Source organism: Puma concolor, chromosome B4 (assembly GCF_028749965.1).
Source record: "Puma concolor isolate L17-30 chromosome B4, mPumCon1.1.hap2, whole genome shotgun sequence".
NCBI lineage: Eukaryota > Metazoa > Chordata > Mammalia > Carnivora > Felidae > Puma > Puma concolor.
The window spans coordinates 48,078,859-48,099,831 of NC_141673.1; the positions used below are offsets into that span (position 1 = coordinate 48,078,859).

Sequence of the window (20,973 nt, forward strand, 5' to 3'; positions counted from 1 at the left end):
GCAAAGGAAACAATCAGCAAAACTAAAAGGCAACCGACAGAATGGGAGAAGATTTGCAAATGACATATCAGATAAAGGGTTAGTATCCAAAATCTGTAAAGAACTTATCAAACACCCAAAAAACAAATAATCCAGTGAAGAAATGGGCAAAAGACATGAATAGACACTTCTCCAAGGAAGACATCCAGATAGCCAACCGACACATGAAAAAATGTTCAACATCACTCATCATTAGGGAAATACAAATCAAAACCACAATGAGATACCACCTTACACCTGTCAGAATGGCTAACATTAACAACTCAGGCAACAACAGATGTTGGCGAGGAGATGTTGGAGAAAGAGGATCTCTTCCGCATTGCTGGTGGGAATGCAAACTGGTGCAGCCACTCTGGAAAATACTATGGAGGTTCCTCAGAAAACTAAAAATAGAACTACCCTACGACCCAGCAATTACACTACTAGGCATTTATCCACAGGATACAGGTGTGCTGTTTCGAAGGGACACATGCACCCGCATGTTTAGAGCAGCACTATCAACAATAGCCAAAGTGTGGAAAGAGCCCAAATGTCCATCGATGGATGAATGAATAAAGAAGGTGTGCCGTATATATACAATGGAGTATTACTCGGCAATCAAAAAGAATGAAATCTTGCCATTTGCAACTACGTGGATGGAACTGGAGGGTATTATGCTAAGTGAAATTAGTCAGAGCAAGACAAAAATCATATGACTTCGCTTATATGAGGACTTTAAGAGACAAAACAGATGAACATAAGGGAAGGGAAACAAAACTAATATAAAAACAGGGAGGGGGACAAAACAGAAGAGACTCATAAATACGGAGAACAAACTGAGGGTTGCTGGAGGGGTTGTGGGAGGGGGGATGGGCTAGATAGTTAAGGGGCATTAAGGAATCTACTCCTGAAATCATTGTTTCACTCTATGCTAACTAATTTGAATGTAAATTTTAAAAAATAAAAAATAAAATTAAAAAAATTAATTAATTTTTAAAAAGGAAAAACAAAGAAAAGAAAATTCACATCTTGGAATTAACCCTAAAGTAGGTATTCTTAACACAAGGACATGAATCTTTAGCAAGCATCCTTAGTGAGGAAGAACTTCAAAGGGCGTATCTAGGAACCACACAAAAAAGTCAAAGTCAGAATGAGGTATATGAATATGTGTATTTTGCAAAGGAGGTGGTCCATACATAGCTTTCATTAGATTCTCAAAGGTGTCCATGATCTAAAAATAATACAATCCATTAATGCAGAGACACTTGCAGAAACATGAAAAGAAATATGCACAAGGATGTTTGTCACAGCGTTGTTTGAAAGTGAAAAATCAGAAACAATCTAAATGGACTTCAATAAGAGAGTGTTGAACACATACATAAAATATACGTGATGTGCAGCATACATATCACAGCACATTGTTCCGTGAAAGACCAGATTACCACACAGTGTGTATTATATGGTCTCACTTATGGAAAATAATGTGCATGTGTATCTAGGCACAGAGTGTGTCTGGAAAGACAGTCACCAAATGTATTATTGTTGATTGGTGGAATTTAGGATGCTTTTGTCCTTCCTTTTCACTATTCTGAATTGTTTGAATTTTTACAATGGGCATGTTGTCAGTTTAACAAAATAATAATACCATTTTCAAGAACCGGATGGGCTATTTAGAGAAATGTAAGGAAGGCGGAATCGTCATTGACCACTACTGGAAACCTGGAAATTATTAGCCTTAAAGTTGGCATCCAAGAGATCAGTGCTGCTCCTCAAGTGGACAGCAGAGTAAGATAAATCATAAGGCTGACCTGGCACAAGAGTTCCTCCATCTGAGTTTAAGAGTGTTTAAAGGCAGGCACCTGGGCAGCTCAGTCCGTTAAGCGTCCGTCTCCTGATTTCAGCTCAGGTCATGATCTTGCAATTGATCTCACAACGAGATGTTAGCTGTTAGCGCAGAGCCTTCTTGAGATTCTCTCTCCCTCTGTCACTCGGGCTCTCGCTCTCTCTCAAAAAAGAAAAAAAAAGTGTCCAAGGAAGTGACAATTGTTCGTGGAAACTTCTGGCTCCATCTAGCTCACCATGAACTGGTTTTTCTGTGAAGACACAAGAACTCTGTGCAAGTATAAAACCATGTACTAAGAAGTAGAAATAATTGCATATTATCACTTGTGGTTGTGTTAGTCAGCCTGGTATGTGGCACGACCAGTTCCTGGAACAGCTCAAGCTACTCATCATCTGAATCAGAATCAGATTAGAATCTTTTTTTTTTTTTTTTGCAATGTTTTTAACAGCTTTTTTGAGGTATATTTGACACAATTTTATTTATTTAAAAAAATTTTTTAAATGTTTATTTATTTTTTTTTATTTTTTTCAACGTTTTTTATTTATTTTTGGGACAGAGAGAGACAGAGCATGAACGGGGGAGGGGCAGAGAGAGAGGGAGACACAGAATCGGAAACAGGCTCCAGGCTCTGAGCCATCAGCCCAGAGCCCGACGCGGGGCTCGAACTCCCGGACCGCGAGATCGTGACCTGGCTGAAGTCGGACGCTTAACCGACTGCGCCACCCAGGCGCCCCTTAAATGTTTATTTTTAAGAGAGAGAGAGAGAGAAAGAGTGAGAGCAGGGGGAGGGGCAGAGAGAGAGAGGGAGACACAGAATCCAAAGCAGGCTCCAGGCTCTGAGTTGTCAGCACAGAGATCGATGGGGGCTCGAACTCACAAACTCTGAGATCATGACCTGAGCCAAAGTCAGACACTTAACTGACTGAATCACCTGCGTGCCCCTATTTTTTTATTAAAAATATTTTTCTAATTCCAATATAATTAATATACAGTGTTGTATCAGTTTTAGGCATACTATATCGTGATTCAACAATTCTATACATCACTCATGCTCATCATGGCAAATGTACTCTTAATCCCCCTCACCTATTCCACCCATCCTCCCCACCTTCCATCTGGTAACAATCAGTTTCTTCTCTATAGTTAAAAGTCTGATGTTTTTGTTTGTCTCTAGAACCTTCTTTCCTCCTAAATGGGCAAAGACCTGCTTTCCACCTTAGGTTTGAAATGTGAAATGTTTGCTTATAAGATGCAAACCCTTCTCAGAGGGACAATGTATGAATGCACATTTCTGTGAGTAACCGCTGCCCCTTTCCATAGTTCTTCATTGAAACTCTCTGGTTGGTTGTCACAGGTATGTGCCTCAAAAGCTATGCATTTTCAAAATGTCCCTTTGTCTGGTGCCCTCAAAATTTCACATCTTGGAATAATGCATCACAGTGGTATTTGAGATGCCTGAGAGGAATGCTTTCCTCTCATCAAGTAGGAGAACATTTATGAAAAGGAAAGCACATTAATTTTAGGAGAGAATACATATATATAAGGAAGTTGTGGGTCTAAAAGCTGATTCACTTAAAACTCTTCATGCCCTTTACCACCTCAAAACCCTCATGTATACCAGAGGTATGTATGAAACCATACCTCTGCTTTAGTCTACCTCATTTATTCATAGATACGGAAACTGAAGTGCAGTGTAGGGCCCAAATCAAGACTGAACGTAGGTGTTTTAATTTGCAAACCAATAGGTTTTCAGCCCTACTATACTGCCTTTTATTGTGACATGGGAAAAATTTTCCCTCTCACTGAGGCTTATTTTTCCCATCTGCAAAACAAGAGATACACTAGCTGATCTCAGTACTTGGTGCCTTTCCATTTTTTCCCCTCCAGATCCCCTTTCCAAACTTCTGTACTCTGTTATGAATCTCTAGAGGTGGAAATGTTTAAACTGACCTCCAGCTTCTGGATGGGTGCAGCCAGTGGGAGGCCCTGGCAGGAGCTGAGACGGCAGAGGAGGAGTAAGACTGGGCCATTTATTCACCTGGCTATCTCAGATGGGTATTGTGGGCTGGTTGTGTCCTGCCCCTGAAAGCACCCACAAATCCTCTCCAGCGTTCTTTTCATTCAGCTATCCTCTCTGGGTTCCACCAACTTCTCCTTTCCCTCTCTCATTCAGGTATAGGGGTGGTGACATTTTTCCAGATCATTCCACATCATTCCACATCATTTTTCCAGATCATCCCATCCCACTGAATCCCCCCGCCCCACCATTTTCCTATTTCAGTGAAATATTTTCCCTAGGAAGGGAGAGGGACCAGAGGCAACTTAATTTAATAATCCCAATTTTCTTCCTTAATCCCTCAATTTTTTTTTGAAAGGGAAATTAATGATGTCACTCTACACATATTTTCAAAATCTTGGCTCAGCTATATGTGACGGCAAGCAAAATAAACAAAAAGGTTTTGAGTGAGAAAGACTTTTTTGTTTTTAACTTATTCTGAAAAATTTTAGATTTAGAGATAAGTTGCACCAATAGTACAGAGTTCCCATATTCCCTTCACTGGGTTTCCCCTAATGTTAACATCTTACCTAAGCACAGTGGTCAAAACCAGAAAGTGAGCACTGACACAATACTATTAATTAGTCTGCAGACCTTACCCAAATTTAACCAAGTTGTCCCACTCATGTCCTTTTTTCTGGTCCAGGATCCAGTTGTCATGTTTCCTTAGTCTTCTCCAGTTTATGACCGTTTCTCAATCGTTCTTTGTCTCTCATATCCTAGACACTGTCAAAGAGCGCTGGTCAGTTATTTTGTAGAATAGCCTTCCATTGATCAATTGTCTGATGTCTTCCTGTGGTTAAATTGAGGTTATGCATTTGAGGTAAGAATACAGTATAAGTGAGGGTGCGCTTTCTCAGCACCTCATCTCAAGGGTTCTGATGCCAATGACTTCTTACTGGAGAAGTTGACTTTCATCGCTTGGTTATACAGTTTGGCCATGTGTAATCTCTATAAAGTTACTATTTATCCTTTTGTAACTAAAACTATCTTGGGAGGAGGTACTTTGAGACTATGCAAATATCCTATTTCTCAACATTCTTACCTTCACTGCTTTTAAGTGCCCATGAACTATTCTAATCTTTGCCTTTTGATGATTTTCTATTCCTATCATTCCTTTATTATTATTATTATTATTATTATTATTATTAAAGAAGAGCTGTTTCTTCTCTCCATTTGTTTATTTATTTATATCAGTATGGACTCAGGGACGTTAATTTCACTTTCTACATCATAATCCATTACTATCATTATTTATTTTTTAGCTCAACTTGTCCCAGCTTTCATTGGAAACTCCTTCAAGTTGGTTCCTGTATCATTTTTACACACATCATCATTTTTAGTGCTTCCATACTTTCCAGTACCTTAAGATATTCCTAATTCATCTTATATTTTCCCTGGAATCAATCATTTCTCAAAGAAGCCCATTACTTATTCAATCCTAGTATACATATAAAGTAGTTCCAGAATTGCTAACCCATACCCTTGAGGAAAAAAATTTGCTAACTAGAGTATAATATTTGCAGACAGTTCTGTCTTTAGCCTTACATTACACAGTCCAAAGTTGGTTTGTTCTTCACCAACTTCTTTTGTATGGTTACGATAATAATCAGTAATACATTTACATCCATTTGTTACTCTTTGTATTCTAATTTGGGCTCCCCCTCCCCCCCCCCCACCTCCTGGTTTATTTTAATTCTTTATTTTGGGGATATGTGAAACATTACCATGCTTCTAAGAGTCAGAGCCATACAGAACTACAAAATGGAATATCAGGTAAATGGCATTCTCCCAACCCTGCTACCCCATTCCTGCCTCCTCGTTCTTCCCACCCGACTCCCACTCAATCCTGAGTAACCAATTTCATGAGGTTTAATCCTTCTTGTATTTCTTTTGCATAAAGGAATAGATACATGTATATTTTATCTCACCTTTTATCTTTCATGAAAGGAGGCATACTACAGGAACTCTTTCTTTTATTATTGAAGTACAATTCACATAATATAAAACTATCCATTTTAAAGGGTACAGTTTGGGGGGCACTTGGGTAGCTCAGTAGGCTGAACGTCCGATTTTGGCTCAGGTCATGATCTCAAAGTTCATGGGTTCAAGCCTCACATCAGGCTCTGTGAAGACAGAGCCTGGAGCCTACTTCAGATTCTGGGTTTTCCTCTCTCTGCCCTCCCCCATTCTCTTTGTCTCTCTCTCTCTCTCTCTCAAAAATAAAACCAAGATGAAAAAAATAATTAAGTGTAAAGTTTGAGGTGCCTGGGTGGTTCAGTTGTCTGACTCTTGATTTCAGCTAGGTTCATGATCTCACAGTTCATGGGATCAAGCCCCGTGTCCGACTCTGTGCTGGCAGTACAGAGCCTGCTTGGGATTCTCTCTCTCTCGCTCTCTCTGATCCTCCCTCACACGTGCACACATGCTCTCTTTCTTGCTCTCTCTCTCTCAAAACTAAATAAATAAACATTTAAAATAAAATAAAAAAAATAAGGTGTACAACTCACTGGTGTTTAGCATATTCACATGTTGTACAGCTACCGTCTCTGTTTAGTTCCACAATATTTTCATTGCCCCTCAAAGAACACTCATACCCGTTGAGAAGGTACTCCCCAGTCCTCCTTCTCCACAGCCACTGCCAGTGACTAATCTGTTTTCTGTCTCAGTGGATTTACCTATTCTGGATATTTAATCTAAATGGAATTACACAATAGGTGTGAACTTTGTATCTGACTTCTTTCACTTAACATAATATATTTGAGGTTCATCCAGATCATAGCATGTGTCAGTACTTCACTTCTCTTTTTGGCTAAAAAGTGTTCCATTGCATGGATATACTGCATTGTGTTTATCTGTCTGTCAGCTGATCAACATTTGGGTTGTTTCCACCTTTTCGCTATTGCGAATGGTGCTGCCATGAACATTCATGTACAAATATTGGTTTGAATATCTGTTTTCAATATTTTGAATACAAACCTAGAAGTAGAGTTGCTGGGTCCTAAGGGTAATTTCATGCCTAACTTTTGGACAGTTTCATGCCAAACTGTTTTCCAGAGCAGCTGCATCATTTCACGTTCCCGCCAGCAATGTACAAGGGTCCCAGTCTCTCCACATCCTTGCCAACACATCCTAGTGGGTGTGAAGTGTATCTCAATGTGGTTTTGATGTGCATTTTCCTAATGACTAATGATGTAAATATCTTTCTTTCCATGTGCTTATTTGCTATAGCTACTCTTTTGCATTTGCTTTTTTCACCCAATGCATCCTGGAAGTCACCCCATATCAATTTATAAAGATCATTCTTATTCCTTTTTGCATGCGTGTAGTATTCCATTTTGTGGATGACCATAGTGTATTCAACCACTTGCCTATGTGAAAGCATTTAGGTTCTTTCCAACATTTTGCAGCTACAAATAAGGCTTTAATTAATTTCCTGGTACATATGCATTTTTGCATTATTGGAGGAATACATCAGGGTGGATTCTTGGAAATGGGATTACTGGGTCAAAGGTAAGTTAATATATAATTTTGTAGCAAAAGAACAGAAGAAGTTAGCAAAGAACAATTCTAGTTCTCGTAAATAGTCTAATGATAAATATAATAAAATTAAACTTTTTTATTTTTTTTTCCTTTTTTAAGTTTTTTTTTAATGTTTATTTTTGAGAGAGAGACAGAGACAGAGCACGAGTTGGGGAGGGGCAGAGAGAGAGGGAGACACAGAATCCGAAGCATGTTCCAGGCTCCAAGCTGTCAGCACAGAGCCCAACACAGGACTTGAACTCATGAACTGCGAGATCATAACTTGAGCTGAACTCGAATACTTAATCAATTGAGCCACCCAGATGCCCCAACAAAATTAAACTTTTTTTAAAAGGGTTGCAGAAGGGAAGCCCAAGAGAAAGAAGCACCCACCTAGTTGTACCACAAGGAAAAGGAAACTGTATATAGCTTACCTTTTTCTTTAGTCCTCTTACAGCAAGATAATACTGTGCTAAGGGAGAATCTGTAGTCTTGTCCACACACAAACAGACTTCATTTTCCTGAAGGCAAGATTTATGTTTTTATAGGATGCCATGAGGTCTGGTAGAGGCTGAGTTCTATGAGTTGGCTTTTATGCAACTCATTTTTGTGTTTTTAATTTAGTCTAATCATGAGTCTATGTGAAAAACAGATGAGAATGAACGTGAGTCATCCCCAAGCTATCAGAGTATGTAGAGGGTGGTAAGGAATGAAGACAGGAGATATACTTAATTCTCAATTTAACTCCATTTTTGTGTCACAGAAATATTGAAATATATCAGAATATGCTCTGAAATACCACCTTATCAGTGGATCTGAATATCGACACCCCTCATATTCTATTACTCTGATACTGGATTTAGTCATTATAATTACCCTAAAGGACTTTTGTAATTTAATCTTCACCAAGAATCCTATCCCCTATCCCAGAAGGGCATTCAAAGTCAAGAACCTCAAGGCACCTTATGAGCCACAAGAATGATATCACCACCACCGAGACCATCATCAAAGAACATTTACTGTATTCATCCTTTCATTACACTGCTATTTTAATGGCTGTGCAATGCATTTGTCACCAGCAAAGTGAGTGCTCAGTCCCATGCCTGGAACAAAATGATGCTATGGAAGAAGTCAGTAGGAAGTAGAAAGAATCAATTTATTTCTGCCTCTTTCCTTATTGTTATTTAATGGACAGTGGTATCCTAGTCTGAATCTCCTTGAGGTCAGTAAAAGAAAAGAAAAGAAAAGAAAAAAAAAGAAAAGAAAAAAATAGATAAAAGGTAGGCAGATGGATGCCTGAAAGAGGCCATTCACACCCTGATTCTCTAAATTCCTGAGTTATTTATTTAGCTAACGATAGAGAAACCCAGGAGAGAGGTGACCACACAATGCAGGTGTAGCTTCCCACAGTACAGAGAGAATGCAAAGTCGGTACTCAGAGGTCCCTAAGTGGTATCAGTCTTTAGTTTTCTGGTGCGCTGTAAAAGTGCTGCAGAAAAAATACTGAGTCTTTTCATTTTCATTCTATAAAAACCATTTATATGAAAAAGATGGGCTAAATTCTGAGTGAAAATGTATGTTCTCTTACTCATTTCACTAATATTTAGTGAGTACCTATTTGATGCCAGACACTTTTCTGGGCATTAGATATAAAGCAAGTTACGGGGGCGCCTGGGTGGCGCAGTCGGTTAAGCGGCCGACTTCAGCCAGGTCACGATCTCGCGGTCCGTGAGTTCGAGCCCCGCGTCCGGCTCTGGGCTGATGGCTCGGAGCCTGGAGCCTGTTTCCGATTCTGTGTCTCCCTCTCTCTCTGCCCCTCCCCCGTTCATGCTCTGTCTCTCTCTGTCCCAAAAATAAATAAATAAACGTTGAAAAAAAAAATCAAGTTACAAAATAATGGAATCTGTTCTCATGAAACTTACATGACAGAAAGTGGAAATCCCTCTAGTCTTTTTAGATTTATTCATTCAATAAATATTTATTGAACTAGGCATTGGATGCACTTTGTTCTCATCAGTGAACAAAACAGATGGCCCTCTGCCCTCATGAAACTTCCAATTTAGTACAAATACGTAGACAGTAAACACAATAAATGTGTGAATTAGATGGTATATTTAAAGGAGATAAATGGCATGGATAAAAAAACAAAAGGATAAGGGGGGGTCAGGAAGGCAATGGAGAGAGAGGTGTGCTGGGTCAGTATTCAATTTTAAGTAGGATTATCAGATCATTGAGAAAATATTTGAGCAAAGATTTGAAAGAATGAGGGAGACAACCGCTCAAATATCTGGAGGAAGGGCATTTCAGGCAGAAAGACGAGCCATTCCTAAACATTAGAATGGAACAATGCTGGATATGTTGGAGGAAGGAAAGGAGAGAGTAATAGGAAATGAGACCAGAGAGGAAATGGGGCAAGTCATGAAGACCTTGTGGACCACTGAAAGACTTGGGCTTTTACTGTGTGAAACAGGGAGCCATAGACGGGCTTTGGGCAGAGGAATGACACCACTCACCTGACTTACTTTTAGTATGAGCACTCCGCCTTTTTGTCAGATATTGAAGGGAGCAAGTGGAAATCAAGGACGCCTGCTGGGAAGCTGCTAGAATAAGCTGGGAGAGTGATGATAGTGGCTCTGGGGAGGTGGGAAGGGAGGAGACAAGGATGTGAGAAGAGAACGAAATAACAGATTCTGAGTATATTTGGACAGTGGAGAATTTGTGGATGGATTTGTGGAAGACTGGACAGCAGTACAAAAGAAAAAGAGGAGATGAAAGTGACTCCTAGGTTTTTTATCTTTTGGAAGGAAGGAATTTTCATCAACGGAGATGAAAGGTTGCAGGGGGAGCATGTTTTGGGGAAAAGATCAGGGGCCCAGTTTGAGGCCTTTAGGGTTTGGGATATTGTTGAGAGTATTAAGGATATTCTGGAGTTGGGTGTAAGATCTGGGCTGGAGGAATAAATTTAAGATAAGATTTTTTATTGCATATGATTAAATATGAAAATATGGATGGTATTTTAAAAATACAAAATTATATGGAGCACAAACTGAAGTTCCTTCTTCATTCTCTTACTCCAAACCCACTACTCTCCCCACGTTAGCCATTAAGGAGCAATCCACCTTATGGGAGAAGCAGAACCAACAACTGGTTTTCATATGCACGCGCATTTTACCGCAGATAAAAGGGTGTCTTAGACGTATCCAGATATTTATGCATAGAATTTTTCTATTTACCTGTATCTTCCCTTTACCCACATGATTTACCACATGATTTCCAGATGGCCATTGCAGTGGTGAAGTGACAATTTCTCAGCAGTTTGGAACAAACAACATACTTGGATTTGCGTGCTTTTTCATGCAAAATGAAACTGTTTTTGAATTGGTTCTATGTTGCAGGGGTTTTTTTCTTCAGCAATCAGGAATGTACCTGAGCGAAGCGGGGGTACCATCCATTTAAGAAATATTGATTAGAAAGCACAATACACTTTAAGTACCATAGTAAGAATTCTCTAGACTCTGAGCTTTCATCCCTAAAATAGAACAAAGTATCTGTACCTCCCATTAGAAAAAGGTAACCTTCAAAATTTGAACTAATGCATTTTGTTTTGCTGAGTTGGCAATTACTCTGTGTAAGGAAAGTTATGATGACTCCTCAAATATCCAGTCACTTATGAGCTTAGAGCTTCATCTGTAATAAAATTCAATAGCCTTTCTCATCCTAGAAGTTCTCTATTTGTCCCCTGAACTCAAAAAGAAAATAATTAATTAATCCCACTTGGATTTGATTTTTTCGGCAGAGTTCTATCACCAACAACATATATCAGAAATCTCCATTCATCTGGACAGACACAAGACTTGTCCCACTCAGCTGCTCGTTTCGCAGCTATGGCATCAATCATGGCAGCCAATACATAGGGGAAAAATAAGAAAGAGTAAGGCAGGTGTTCCCAAGAGGCTTACAGTACCACTGAGCCAATAAAAAAATTGTCCATAGGGAAAAATATCACCGTGAGTGGTTCTCAAACCAACTGAACCAAGGTATTCCGATGTGGGGGGAAAAATGAATGAATGAATGTTCTCAACTGGAAGTTTACTGTATGAATTTTTCTTGCGCCTTGGCACTGACTACCATCTTTTTTCTAGAGAGATCCAACATATAGCAAAATGAGTAAGTGCCAGAAGAATCATTATTAACAGAATTATTAACAGAAAAACTGAAGATTAGCTAATCAAACATAATTCAACAACTTGACTGTTGATGCACACATGAGCTCCTCTTTGTGATTTTACTTTGCATCCATTTTTTTTCTAATCAGAAGTTTTTATTTGCAGGATAAACATCTTAAAGTTACATGGTGCCCTACAAAGAACTGTGTCATTTGAACAAATCCGAAATATTATGTGGTTCTCATTCTTCATGAGCAAGCGGGCTCAATGAACAAAGCAAGCGTCCTATCAGACTTCTCTTTCGTCCTTTGGCTCCCCCTTCAGTCGGCCCTCCTTTTTCTCCCCCCAGTGGTAGTTTTCCTCTGGACTTTATCTCACCATCCTTTTGCATTGCACTCACCCACCACCCCACTACCAACAGCCACAATAACTCCAAACTGGTTCCCTCTCTATAGTCCCTGCCCACTCAGATACATCACACACTCTTCTCACAGACTCCCCTTTCTACAACACAGATTTTTTTCAAGCCCTTTTCCTGTGCAAAAACATTTATGATTCATTGTTCTCCATCTAGTAATGTCCAAAAATCTGAGAGTTGGAATAAAATTCTCCAAAATACATCAATTTCTGGTTTTGCATATTTATTTGTAAGTATTCTCTGCACCCAACGTGGGGCTCAAAATCACAACCCCAAGATCAAGAGTCGCATGCTCTTCCGACTGAGCAAAACTTGGAACTTATTTGAATGCAAAGTTTTGTGTGCACATGACCATGTTCAACCAAGCACTCAAAAGAAATTTAGCAAAGATTCCTCACATCAATGATACAAGTAAAAGAGTTTAAAATGAATGTGGGGCTTTTTCACTTTTTTTAATGTTTTATTATTTATTTTTGAGAGAGAGAGTGAGAATGGGGAAGGGGCAAAGAGAGAGGGAGACATAGAATCTGAAGCAGGCTCCAGGCTCTGAGCTGTCAGCACAGAGACACACACGGCTCAGACCCACGAACCGTGAGATCATGACCTCAGCCAAAGTTGGCCGCTTAACCAACTGAGCCACCTGGGTGCCCCTATATGTTGTTTTAATTATTAATAAGCATATGTTACTTTCAGAATCTGGAATATGTCTATTTTAAACATGAGACTTTAAAGTTTTCTTCAAAAAATCATATAAACAGTTAACTTTGCAATTTGTTTGGATATTTTGAAATAAGCTATAGTGGCTTGTCCCCTCTAATGAGTTCATTTCTGAATGGCATCTTTTGGTATGTGTTAGAAATAGCCGCCAGACTCAGAGCCCAATAATGAGAGTTTGTTCATTTAGTCTAGTCATTATTGACTAACTTGCATTTAGAATGCGTTCTCAACCATTAATTAGTCATTCCTTAAAAGAGCCTGATGGGAAATATGAACATCATTAACCTTGTTTAAAAGTGAGACCAGCCAACAGTGCCCCAAAGATGAGGCAGACTCCCCAGTTATGCAGTCGTGATTGCTGGGAATCATGCCACGTTTCAGGGCCAACCACACATCCAACAGGAGACACAAACGTGAGAGGTTTTTTTTTTAATGTTTATTTATTTTGAGAGGCGGGGAGGGGCAGAGAGAAAGGGAGAGAGAGAATCCCAAGGAGGCTCTGCACTGTCAGCACTGAGCCCGACTCAGGGCTCTCATGAACCGCGAAATCATGGCCTGAACCTAAATCAGGAGTTGGTTGCTTAACTGACTGAGCCACCCAGGAGCCCCCAAAAGTGAGAATTTTTAAAACTACCTCCCACGTTTCTATTTCATAAGCACTTGGGTTTAGATTTGCTCAAACTCTATAACATTGATTAGTCTTGCAAACCTTTATAAATGCAATGTCCAGTCTATCCAGCCACTTTTCACGGCAACCAAATAGAAAATATGTGCTTTCAAAATGTTCACAAACTTAAATAAATAAATAAATAAATAAATAAATAAATAAATAAAATGTTCATAAATTCCCCCAAATGTACTGACAGAAGTATCATAGTGACAAGGTGATAATCAAACGACAGATGCATATTGAATATCCGTTATACACAGGGCTTCATGCTGGAACTATGAACAGGGATGGGGGCAAGAAATCAGACACTATAACTCTTTGCTCTAAGGTGCTTATAGTTTGATAAAGAAACCAGGCAAATGCATATAAAACTTAAGACTGCTGTAAAAAAAACACCACCTTTTAAATGTATATATTCTCAATTTTAGAATGAGTGTGTTTTTACTCTTCTTTCCTCACAAAAATATATGGGTTTTTTTGGTAGTCATTTTAGTTAAGCTTAAGTTGCAATGCTGGGTGCACACATTACTTTAGAAGATTGCAAAGTCCCCAGGAATTGACCCTGAAATTATTTATTTCATTATCTAAAGAATACCAATGAACTCTCTCTTTCAAGAAGGAAACTATGGAAGTCATTTTGAATAATTTACAATTTTTCTTAGCTGACATGGAAGGATAACAAACGTAATGAATGAATCAGGGTGTTATTTTCCGCTACACTAAGCCATCACACATAATAATTTTCTATGCTCTGCTAAAATGCGCGCGCACACGTGCACCCACACGCACACTGAAACACGTATGCTTGTTGCTTTTAATGGGAGAGCATTCTCAATACCTCTCAAATGAAAGGAAATTCTTATCTGCCCCAGTTTATGGCTTCACAACAGCTCATTCTTCATTTTAAGCACACACAGACTGTCCTAATTCCCTTTTTTGACCAGTGGAGCCTCTTCAGAACCTTGTAGGGGAAAATGGATCTCTCTTCCTTGATCCCAGGGTAGAACCAAAATGAAAATAACGTACTTCAATGGCCCAATCTCCTTCACGTCACCTCCGACTTCTCATTCAAAGGGGTACTTTGGGCGGCAGGTGGAGTTATAATTATAGATGAGGAAAAAGCTACATCAGCAGCTGTTGCTTCTGTTTGTTCCCGGCTATAACTGTCATCAGTGGGCAAATTGGCATAAACAGGCCTCCACAAGTGGAAAAACATTTAACTCCTGTACTTGTCACCCTCTGGGTCTTCTCGGTGGCCAGGGAAGGAAAGAAAATCTGACTGTGCGTGAGTGAAGAGCGGAGCCGAACGCAACACCGACCTGAAGGCACCTCTTCAGGGGGAGCCTGAAATTGGAAGAGTTTCTTTCCCGTCGGAGACTTGAAACCAAAGAAATAGGTTAGTGCACAGAGAGTATATCTATGCATTTTAATTCTGATCTCTACTCTGTCTGATCTTAATTTTTCTGATAGCCGAAATAGAAGGGTGGATGGTTAAACGAAAAAAAAGTGGAGGACTGTTATTTAAAATGATGCCGCCCACGAGAACAAATTATAAAATGTGGTTAATTTATTAGGCTCCTCTCTCCCAGTTTTGACTGTACTCACATTACACAGATAGACAAGGTAAAATGGAAAAATGAAACTGGCTGTGGCATGATTCCCGTCCTCTCGTAATGCCACTTACTTACGCCAAAAGTCCTGGTTTCTTTACTAAAATCAGTGATGCTGAAGGCTTAAGTTTGTGAATATAGTGCCAGAGTTTTATTTCTTTAGGGAAACTAGGCAAATTAGAATTGGATTGTTTTCCCACCTCTGAAGAAAGACAGAACATCTTCCCGTTTAGATAAAATGTGGGTTGCAGGCTACTTTATATGAGAAATCTGCCCACTTCTACCTCAGACCTCCATAATTTCCATCTAAGTAGCTCTGGAAGACTCCCCTCAGAGGTTCTTTTGAAACAAGAAAGATTTCCGAGAAATTTCATTTTCTCTGTATATGCTCCATGTTAGAAAGTGGTGGTGCAGGATTTTCAAACAAAGATTAGTTCGGGGCCGTCTCAGAACCTGAATGTTTGATGTCTTGTTGAAAAGCAATGAATGCCAGAGAACTCACTGAAACGAGGCATAGGGGTCCAATTCTCATTCTACCCGTATCTGTGGAACAGATCCACGTGGAGAGAGCCCTAAATAATGGCCTTATTTTGGTCGGCTCCAAACAGAAAGTGAACCTCCCTAAGCCTTTTACGCATGACTTCCAAAGGGAAGTGCACCTTCTGTATACTATCCCTGTGGCCCTGCCTTTTGAAATGTACAGAGTGTCAACCGTGCACTTGCAGCTCCGCTAGAGAGATACCCACATCCAACTAAAACCACCAAAAGTGACCCATCAATTAAATTCTCTTAAGAGTCTTGCTTCTTTTCAACAATATCTCCTGAGTTCTCAGAAGAGAGCCATTAAGTTCCCCTTATGAAATTTAAGGGTGAAATAAACACTTCTTCACATACTGTAGCAGATAAAGACCCAAACAGTAACTATGGCCAGTGCCTTTGAAAATATCAATTAATATAGCGTATCAGTACCCTGAATCTTCCCGTGGGTTAGGAAAATAACATGACGGGTGATTCTACAACATATTTCATATATCATATTCATTCGTTCGTTCAAATATTACTAAGTCATGACTATAAAACCTGAAAATAATATTTATAAATTAAGCCGGGTTCTAATAATACTCTTTCCAGAGACTACTCTCCTCCCCTTTTCTAATAAAAGATTTAACATGGAGACGTTGGTTATCTCCAAATTCCAAATGGTTTAAACAGAGAAAGGCAAAATGGGGAGATGGTTGACTGGTGACCGGCTTGGGTTTCTTTGAGACACAGATTTATGCTCCATCTTAAGCACTGCTTTTTACTTGTGTTTTGTCTTCTTGCTCTTCTAGAAAAAAATAGAAAAGCTATCCGAGATGACTGTCACGTACTCCAGTAAAGTAGCAAATGCGACTTTTTTTGGATTTCATAGGTTACTCCTCAAGTGGAGAGGCAGCATCTACAAACTACTGTACAGGGAATTTATTGTCTTTGCTGTTTTTTACACGGCAATAAGTTTGGTGTACAGGTACCTTCCTTTGCATGTCTCCTTAAACGGCCATCAAATATCATGTAAGAATACAGTCTCAAAAATCTGAGCCTTGGGTTGCCGCTGACTTTTGCCTTATGTAATCTCCTCTTTTGCATGATCCTCTCTTGCATTCTTCATCTCAGGGTATTTTATTTATTTATTTATTTTTTTAAATTTTTTTTTCAACGTTTATTTATTTTTTGGGACAGAGAGAGACAGAGCATGAATGGGGGAGGGGCAGAGAGAGAGGGAGACACAGAATCGGAAACAGGCTCCAGGCTCCGAGCCATCAGCCCAGAGCCTGACGCGGGGCTCGAACTCACGGACCGCGAGATCGTGACCTGGCTGAAGTCGGACGCTCAACCGACTGCGCCACCCAGGCGCCCCAATCTCAGGGTATTTTAATCCACACTTAACCCATGCTTAGGGATCTCAAGTAGACTCTATCATGTCCAGGTGGCCCTCATGTCAGCCCCATGTGAATTGATCACAATGTGATACTAGGCACCCTGCCAGGATTTTGCCGGAGGCATAAAATGGCAGATTTATTACTTAACTCCTCACTCAGTGGTGATTTTGAGTGGCAAAGGCCACGAACAAATAATCATCGGTGCCTCTCTCAGCTATGTCATTGATAGTTTGAATTTGTGACTTGGCAGCTTATAGCCACTGCCTACATAATTGACATGTCCGTGAAGGGTGTCTATCAGGTGACTTTCCTTTCTTTTGCCTGGAATGACAAGATCTCCTCCAGGGTGGTGCCGCGGCCTGAAAACGAATTTATTTTATTTTTACCCTCTGAGTGCGGGGTACATTATGTTCACAACAGAAGATGTTTATTCTTTTTTTTTTTTTTAATTTTTTTTTTCAACGTTTTTATTTATTTTTGGGACAGAGAGAGACAGAGCGTGAACGGGGGAGGGGCAGAGAGAGAGGGAGACACAGAATCGGAAACAGGCTCCAGGCTCTGAGCCATCAGCCCAGAGCCTGACGCGGGGCTCGAACTCACGGACCGCGAGATCGTGACCTGGCTGAAGTCGGATGCTTAACCGACTGCGCCACCCAGGCGCCCCAAAGATGTTTATTCTTTATACCATCACAACCTAAGCCTGTCAGATCGACAGAAAATTTGAGCAAAATCATGTTGAGGAAATACTTGTGTGACTAAAATTATAGTCTAAATAAAATGTTACCAGTAGTGCAAATGGGAAGCTTTATGAGGTTTTTTTTTTTTAACTAATTTTATTTTATTTGTATTTATTTATTTTTAAATACTTTATTGCCAAGTTAGCTAACATACAGCGTGTACGGTGTAGTCCTGGCTTTGGGAGTAGATTTCCGGTGGTTCATCGCTTACATGCAACATCCAGTGTCCGTCCCAACAAGTGCCCTCCACAATGCCTGTCTCCCATTTTCCCCTCCTTCACAACCATCACCCGCATCAACCCTCAGTTTGTTCTCTGTACTTAAGAGTCTCTTACGGTTTGCCTCCCCCTCTGTTTGTAACTTATTTTTCCTTCCCTTTCCCTGCGGTCCTCTGTTAAGTTTCTCAAATTCCACGTAGGAGTGAAAACATGTGATATCTGTGTTTAGTTTTTTTTTAATTAAAACTTATTGCATACATTTCTACTCTGGGGGAATTTAAAACTTAAAATAGAAAAGCTAAAGGTTTTTGAGGCTGTATTTCCACCTTTTCTATGTACTTCAGTTTGTTCTTTCTCCCCCGCATACTGATGAACGACTTCGTATTATCATTGCTCTTACCGACCTTCTTCTTTGCAGCCACAGGACTCCCTTTGACCAAGAGAGAGAGTAATTTGGCCAGCTGATAATTGTCAAAAATAGAATAGGAAGGGCTATTTTGCTGCATATCAAAATATCTGTAAAGGGACATCAGGGGTTTTATTTAAAAACCTCTAATAATTTTTCAGATGTGTCTTATAAGTACAACGTTATTTTGACAATGTATTTTTGTATCACCTAATGCTTCAGAATACGAAATAGTGGAAGACACATGACGTTTCAGAAGAATTGTCTCATTAGTTTATTTTTACTAATGTGAGTTTATTGCTGCTACTGCTGCAATAGCACTCTGAATAGCACTCAGAGCAGCTGCGTCGTGGCCAGAAATCCTCCATGGGGCCTCCACTCTTGCTTCAATATCTTGCTTATACCCCACAAAATTGTATGCACGTATTTTTGCTAAAGACCAAAGAGTGCTTACATTTATAACAATGATCAGTCGTGAAAGTCATTCTTCATTTTTGTAAAGTTCAGCTATAAAATCTCGTCAAAATATCTTCTTAATCTTGATTGAAGATATACCAACCACGATAGGTTGAATTTATCAAGAAAGTCAAACATACCTGTAGAAAATTATAGCATCATTCTCATGTCTACTAATCATCCTAAGTTTTAAAATTCTATTCTAAGCAAATAATGATACTTAGCAAAAATCATGAGACAAAACCAGACTTCATTACTTTTGAGTATACCTCTTTTTATTTTGGGGTGAATTTGACAAAAATCACCATTTTAGTACTTTTTAGCTAGTAAACTTTCTACGGAGCTATTAGCTAAATATTTTTTCCTTTGGCCAGTTGTTAATAATAACCACCACTTTATTATCAAAAAAGTATGACACTGTATGTTCAGTGGTTTTATATATGATATATTCTTTAATCCTCATAACATTCCTAACACATAGGCTTTATTGTCCCCATTTACAAGTGAGAAAACTGAGGCTCAGAGAGATTTAAAAATATGTTCCAAGTCCAAATTTGTAAGTGGCAGATCTGGGATTCAAACCTGGCTTTGTCTGACCTTAAGGTCTGTGCTTTCTGCCTTTAAATCCTCTTGGACCATTTCTATTTGAGTGTCGGAAACTGTTATGGCTGTGACTTGTCATTGGCATGACCTTGACAGGCCTGTGCAGCTGAATAAGAACAAGCTGAATAAGAATTTCTGAAACCTCCTCAAAGCTGAGGCAGGAACTCCAAGCCCATCCTGCACCCCAAACTCCTTTGTCACTACCAGCTCTTCATGCGCAATCTGATTGGTGGCTCGCTGTTACCCCATCATCCCTCTGCTTCCCTCTATCAAAATTCTACTGACTCAAACAGACCTTTTGACATATGTTGTAATGGATATTTCCCAGGGATTTCTTCCTCCCTTGGAACAGCTGTACCATTCATTTATGCAAATTTCTTTGCGTTGCTTCTCCTTGTAGATCTCGACCATTACGATTACCCTGCCTTGGGACATCTCTCCTGACTGCAAATCCCCTCCCTGTAACATAAATATCAATAATAGTTCCATTAAATGAACTTAGGTTTAGCCTAAGTTCATACCAGAAAATGGGTTTTGGTGAGATGCATAATATAAATTTTGATATTTGTATTATGCAAACACAAACCCACCAAATGCAGGAATAAAAATTTTTACTCCTTGTTGTTATGTGTTATTTTATATTTTAAATAATTGCAGGTTTTAAAATAAACGGTTATAATAGCCTTTGAAGTACAACACATATAATCAAGAATGTGCTAAGTAGCATACTCGTAAGATCAAGATGTCAAGGTTAGGGTTATAATTTAATCCTCATAATTACTTAACAACTGTAGTTCACTTAATCAAGACACCCTTTTTTAAAGTATACCTGATGAATAATGGAAAATTGGACACTTTAATGAGTTATTTTGCTCTAAATCCAATGTATTCATCATACAAAAGTTTAAAATATAAAGTATTTAAAAATAAAAGTTAAAAAACATATAAGTAAATGGAAGTTAATAAATCCCACTGTCTAATGGCCAATAACATTTATGTACTGAAAACATTGGTACTTGAAACATTCAACAATTAAAAAGCTTTTGAGATCTATCAGCTTAGGTAGAAAAAAGCATTATCGCTTCTTAAAAAAAATTACAATTATTTGTGCTTAATTGTTTGCACTGAATATCACTTGCAAAGCAGGTGCAGAAGTATAATATCATAAAGGGCTGTGCATTTTATTTTTGCTCCAGATTGTTACTTACAGGAGCCCAAAAACGTTACTTTGAAAAATTATCAATTTACTGTGACAGATATGCTGAACAAATTCCAGTAACCTTTGTGCTTGGTAAGTATAGGTCACACGCAGAACGCAGCCACACTGTCTCTGTTCGGATGACATCAATGACTCTGCATGGGAGTGTTTCCAAGCTGAGAGGCATGCCTGAAAAGCCACTGCTTGCAATAGAACCAGAATCATCCATAAAGTTTGCCCTCAGGGCTGCTTTCGCTAAATTAACACCAAACAAGTTTGAGGTAATAATTTGCTATCAGACAATCAAGCTTTCTCTTCACTAACTGCCCATTTTTGCCATCAATATTTGAATTCTAACACCCACTTACTGGGTGCTATGACATTGCCAGGCACAAATTACATTTTTATTTTTTTTT

At 39.2% G+C, this 20,973-nt stretch overlaps 2 protein-coding genes across 4 annotated transcripts in view; one reads left to right on the plus strand and one right to left on the minus strand.

Annotated features, from left to right (window-relative positions):
* Positions 1-20,973, minus strand: part of RAB3IP (RAB3A interacting protein) — a 144,559-nt gene that overhangs the window by 69,553 nt on the left and 54,033 nt on the right. The window lies entirely within an intron of this gene.
* The window catches only part of BEST3 (bestrophin 3), a 41,591-nt gene continuing 35,157 nt past the window's right edge, over positions 14,540-20,973 (plus strand). The window contains exons 1-3 of one of the 3 annotated variants that reach the window (XM_086712822.1): positions 14,540-14,806; positions 16,352-16,527; positions 20,556-20,650. In XM_086712822.1, coding sequence (XP_086568948.1) covers positions 16,376-16,527; positions 20,556-20,650 — 247 coding nt within the window. In that variant the 5' untranslated portion in view covers positions 14,540-14,806; positions 16,352-16,375. Of the gene's footprint in view, positions 14,807-16,351; positions 16,528-17,652; positions 20,839-20,973 lie in introns of those variants that run through there. The other 2 variants (XM_086712821.1, XM_086712823.1) reach the window with 2 other exon arrangements.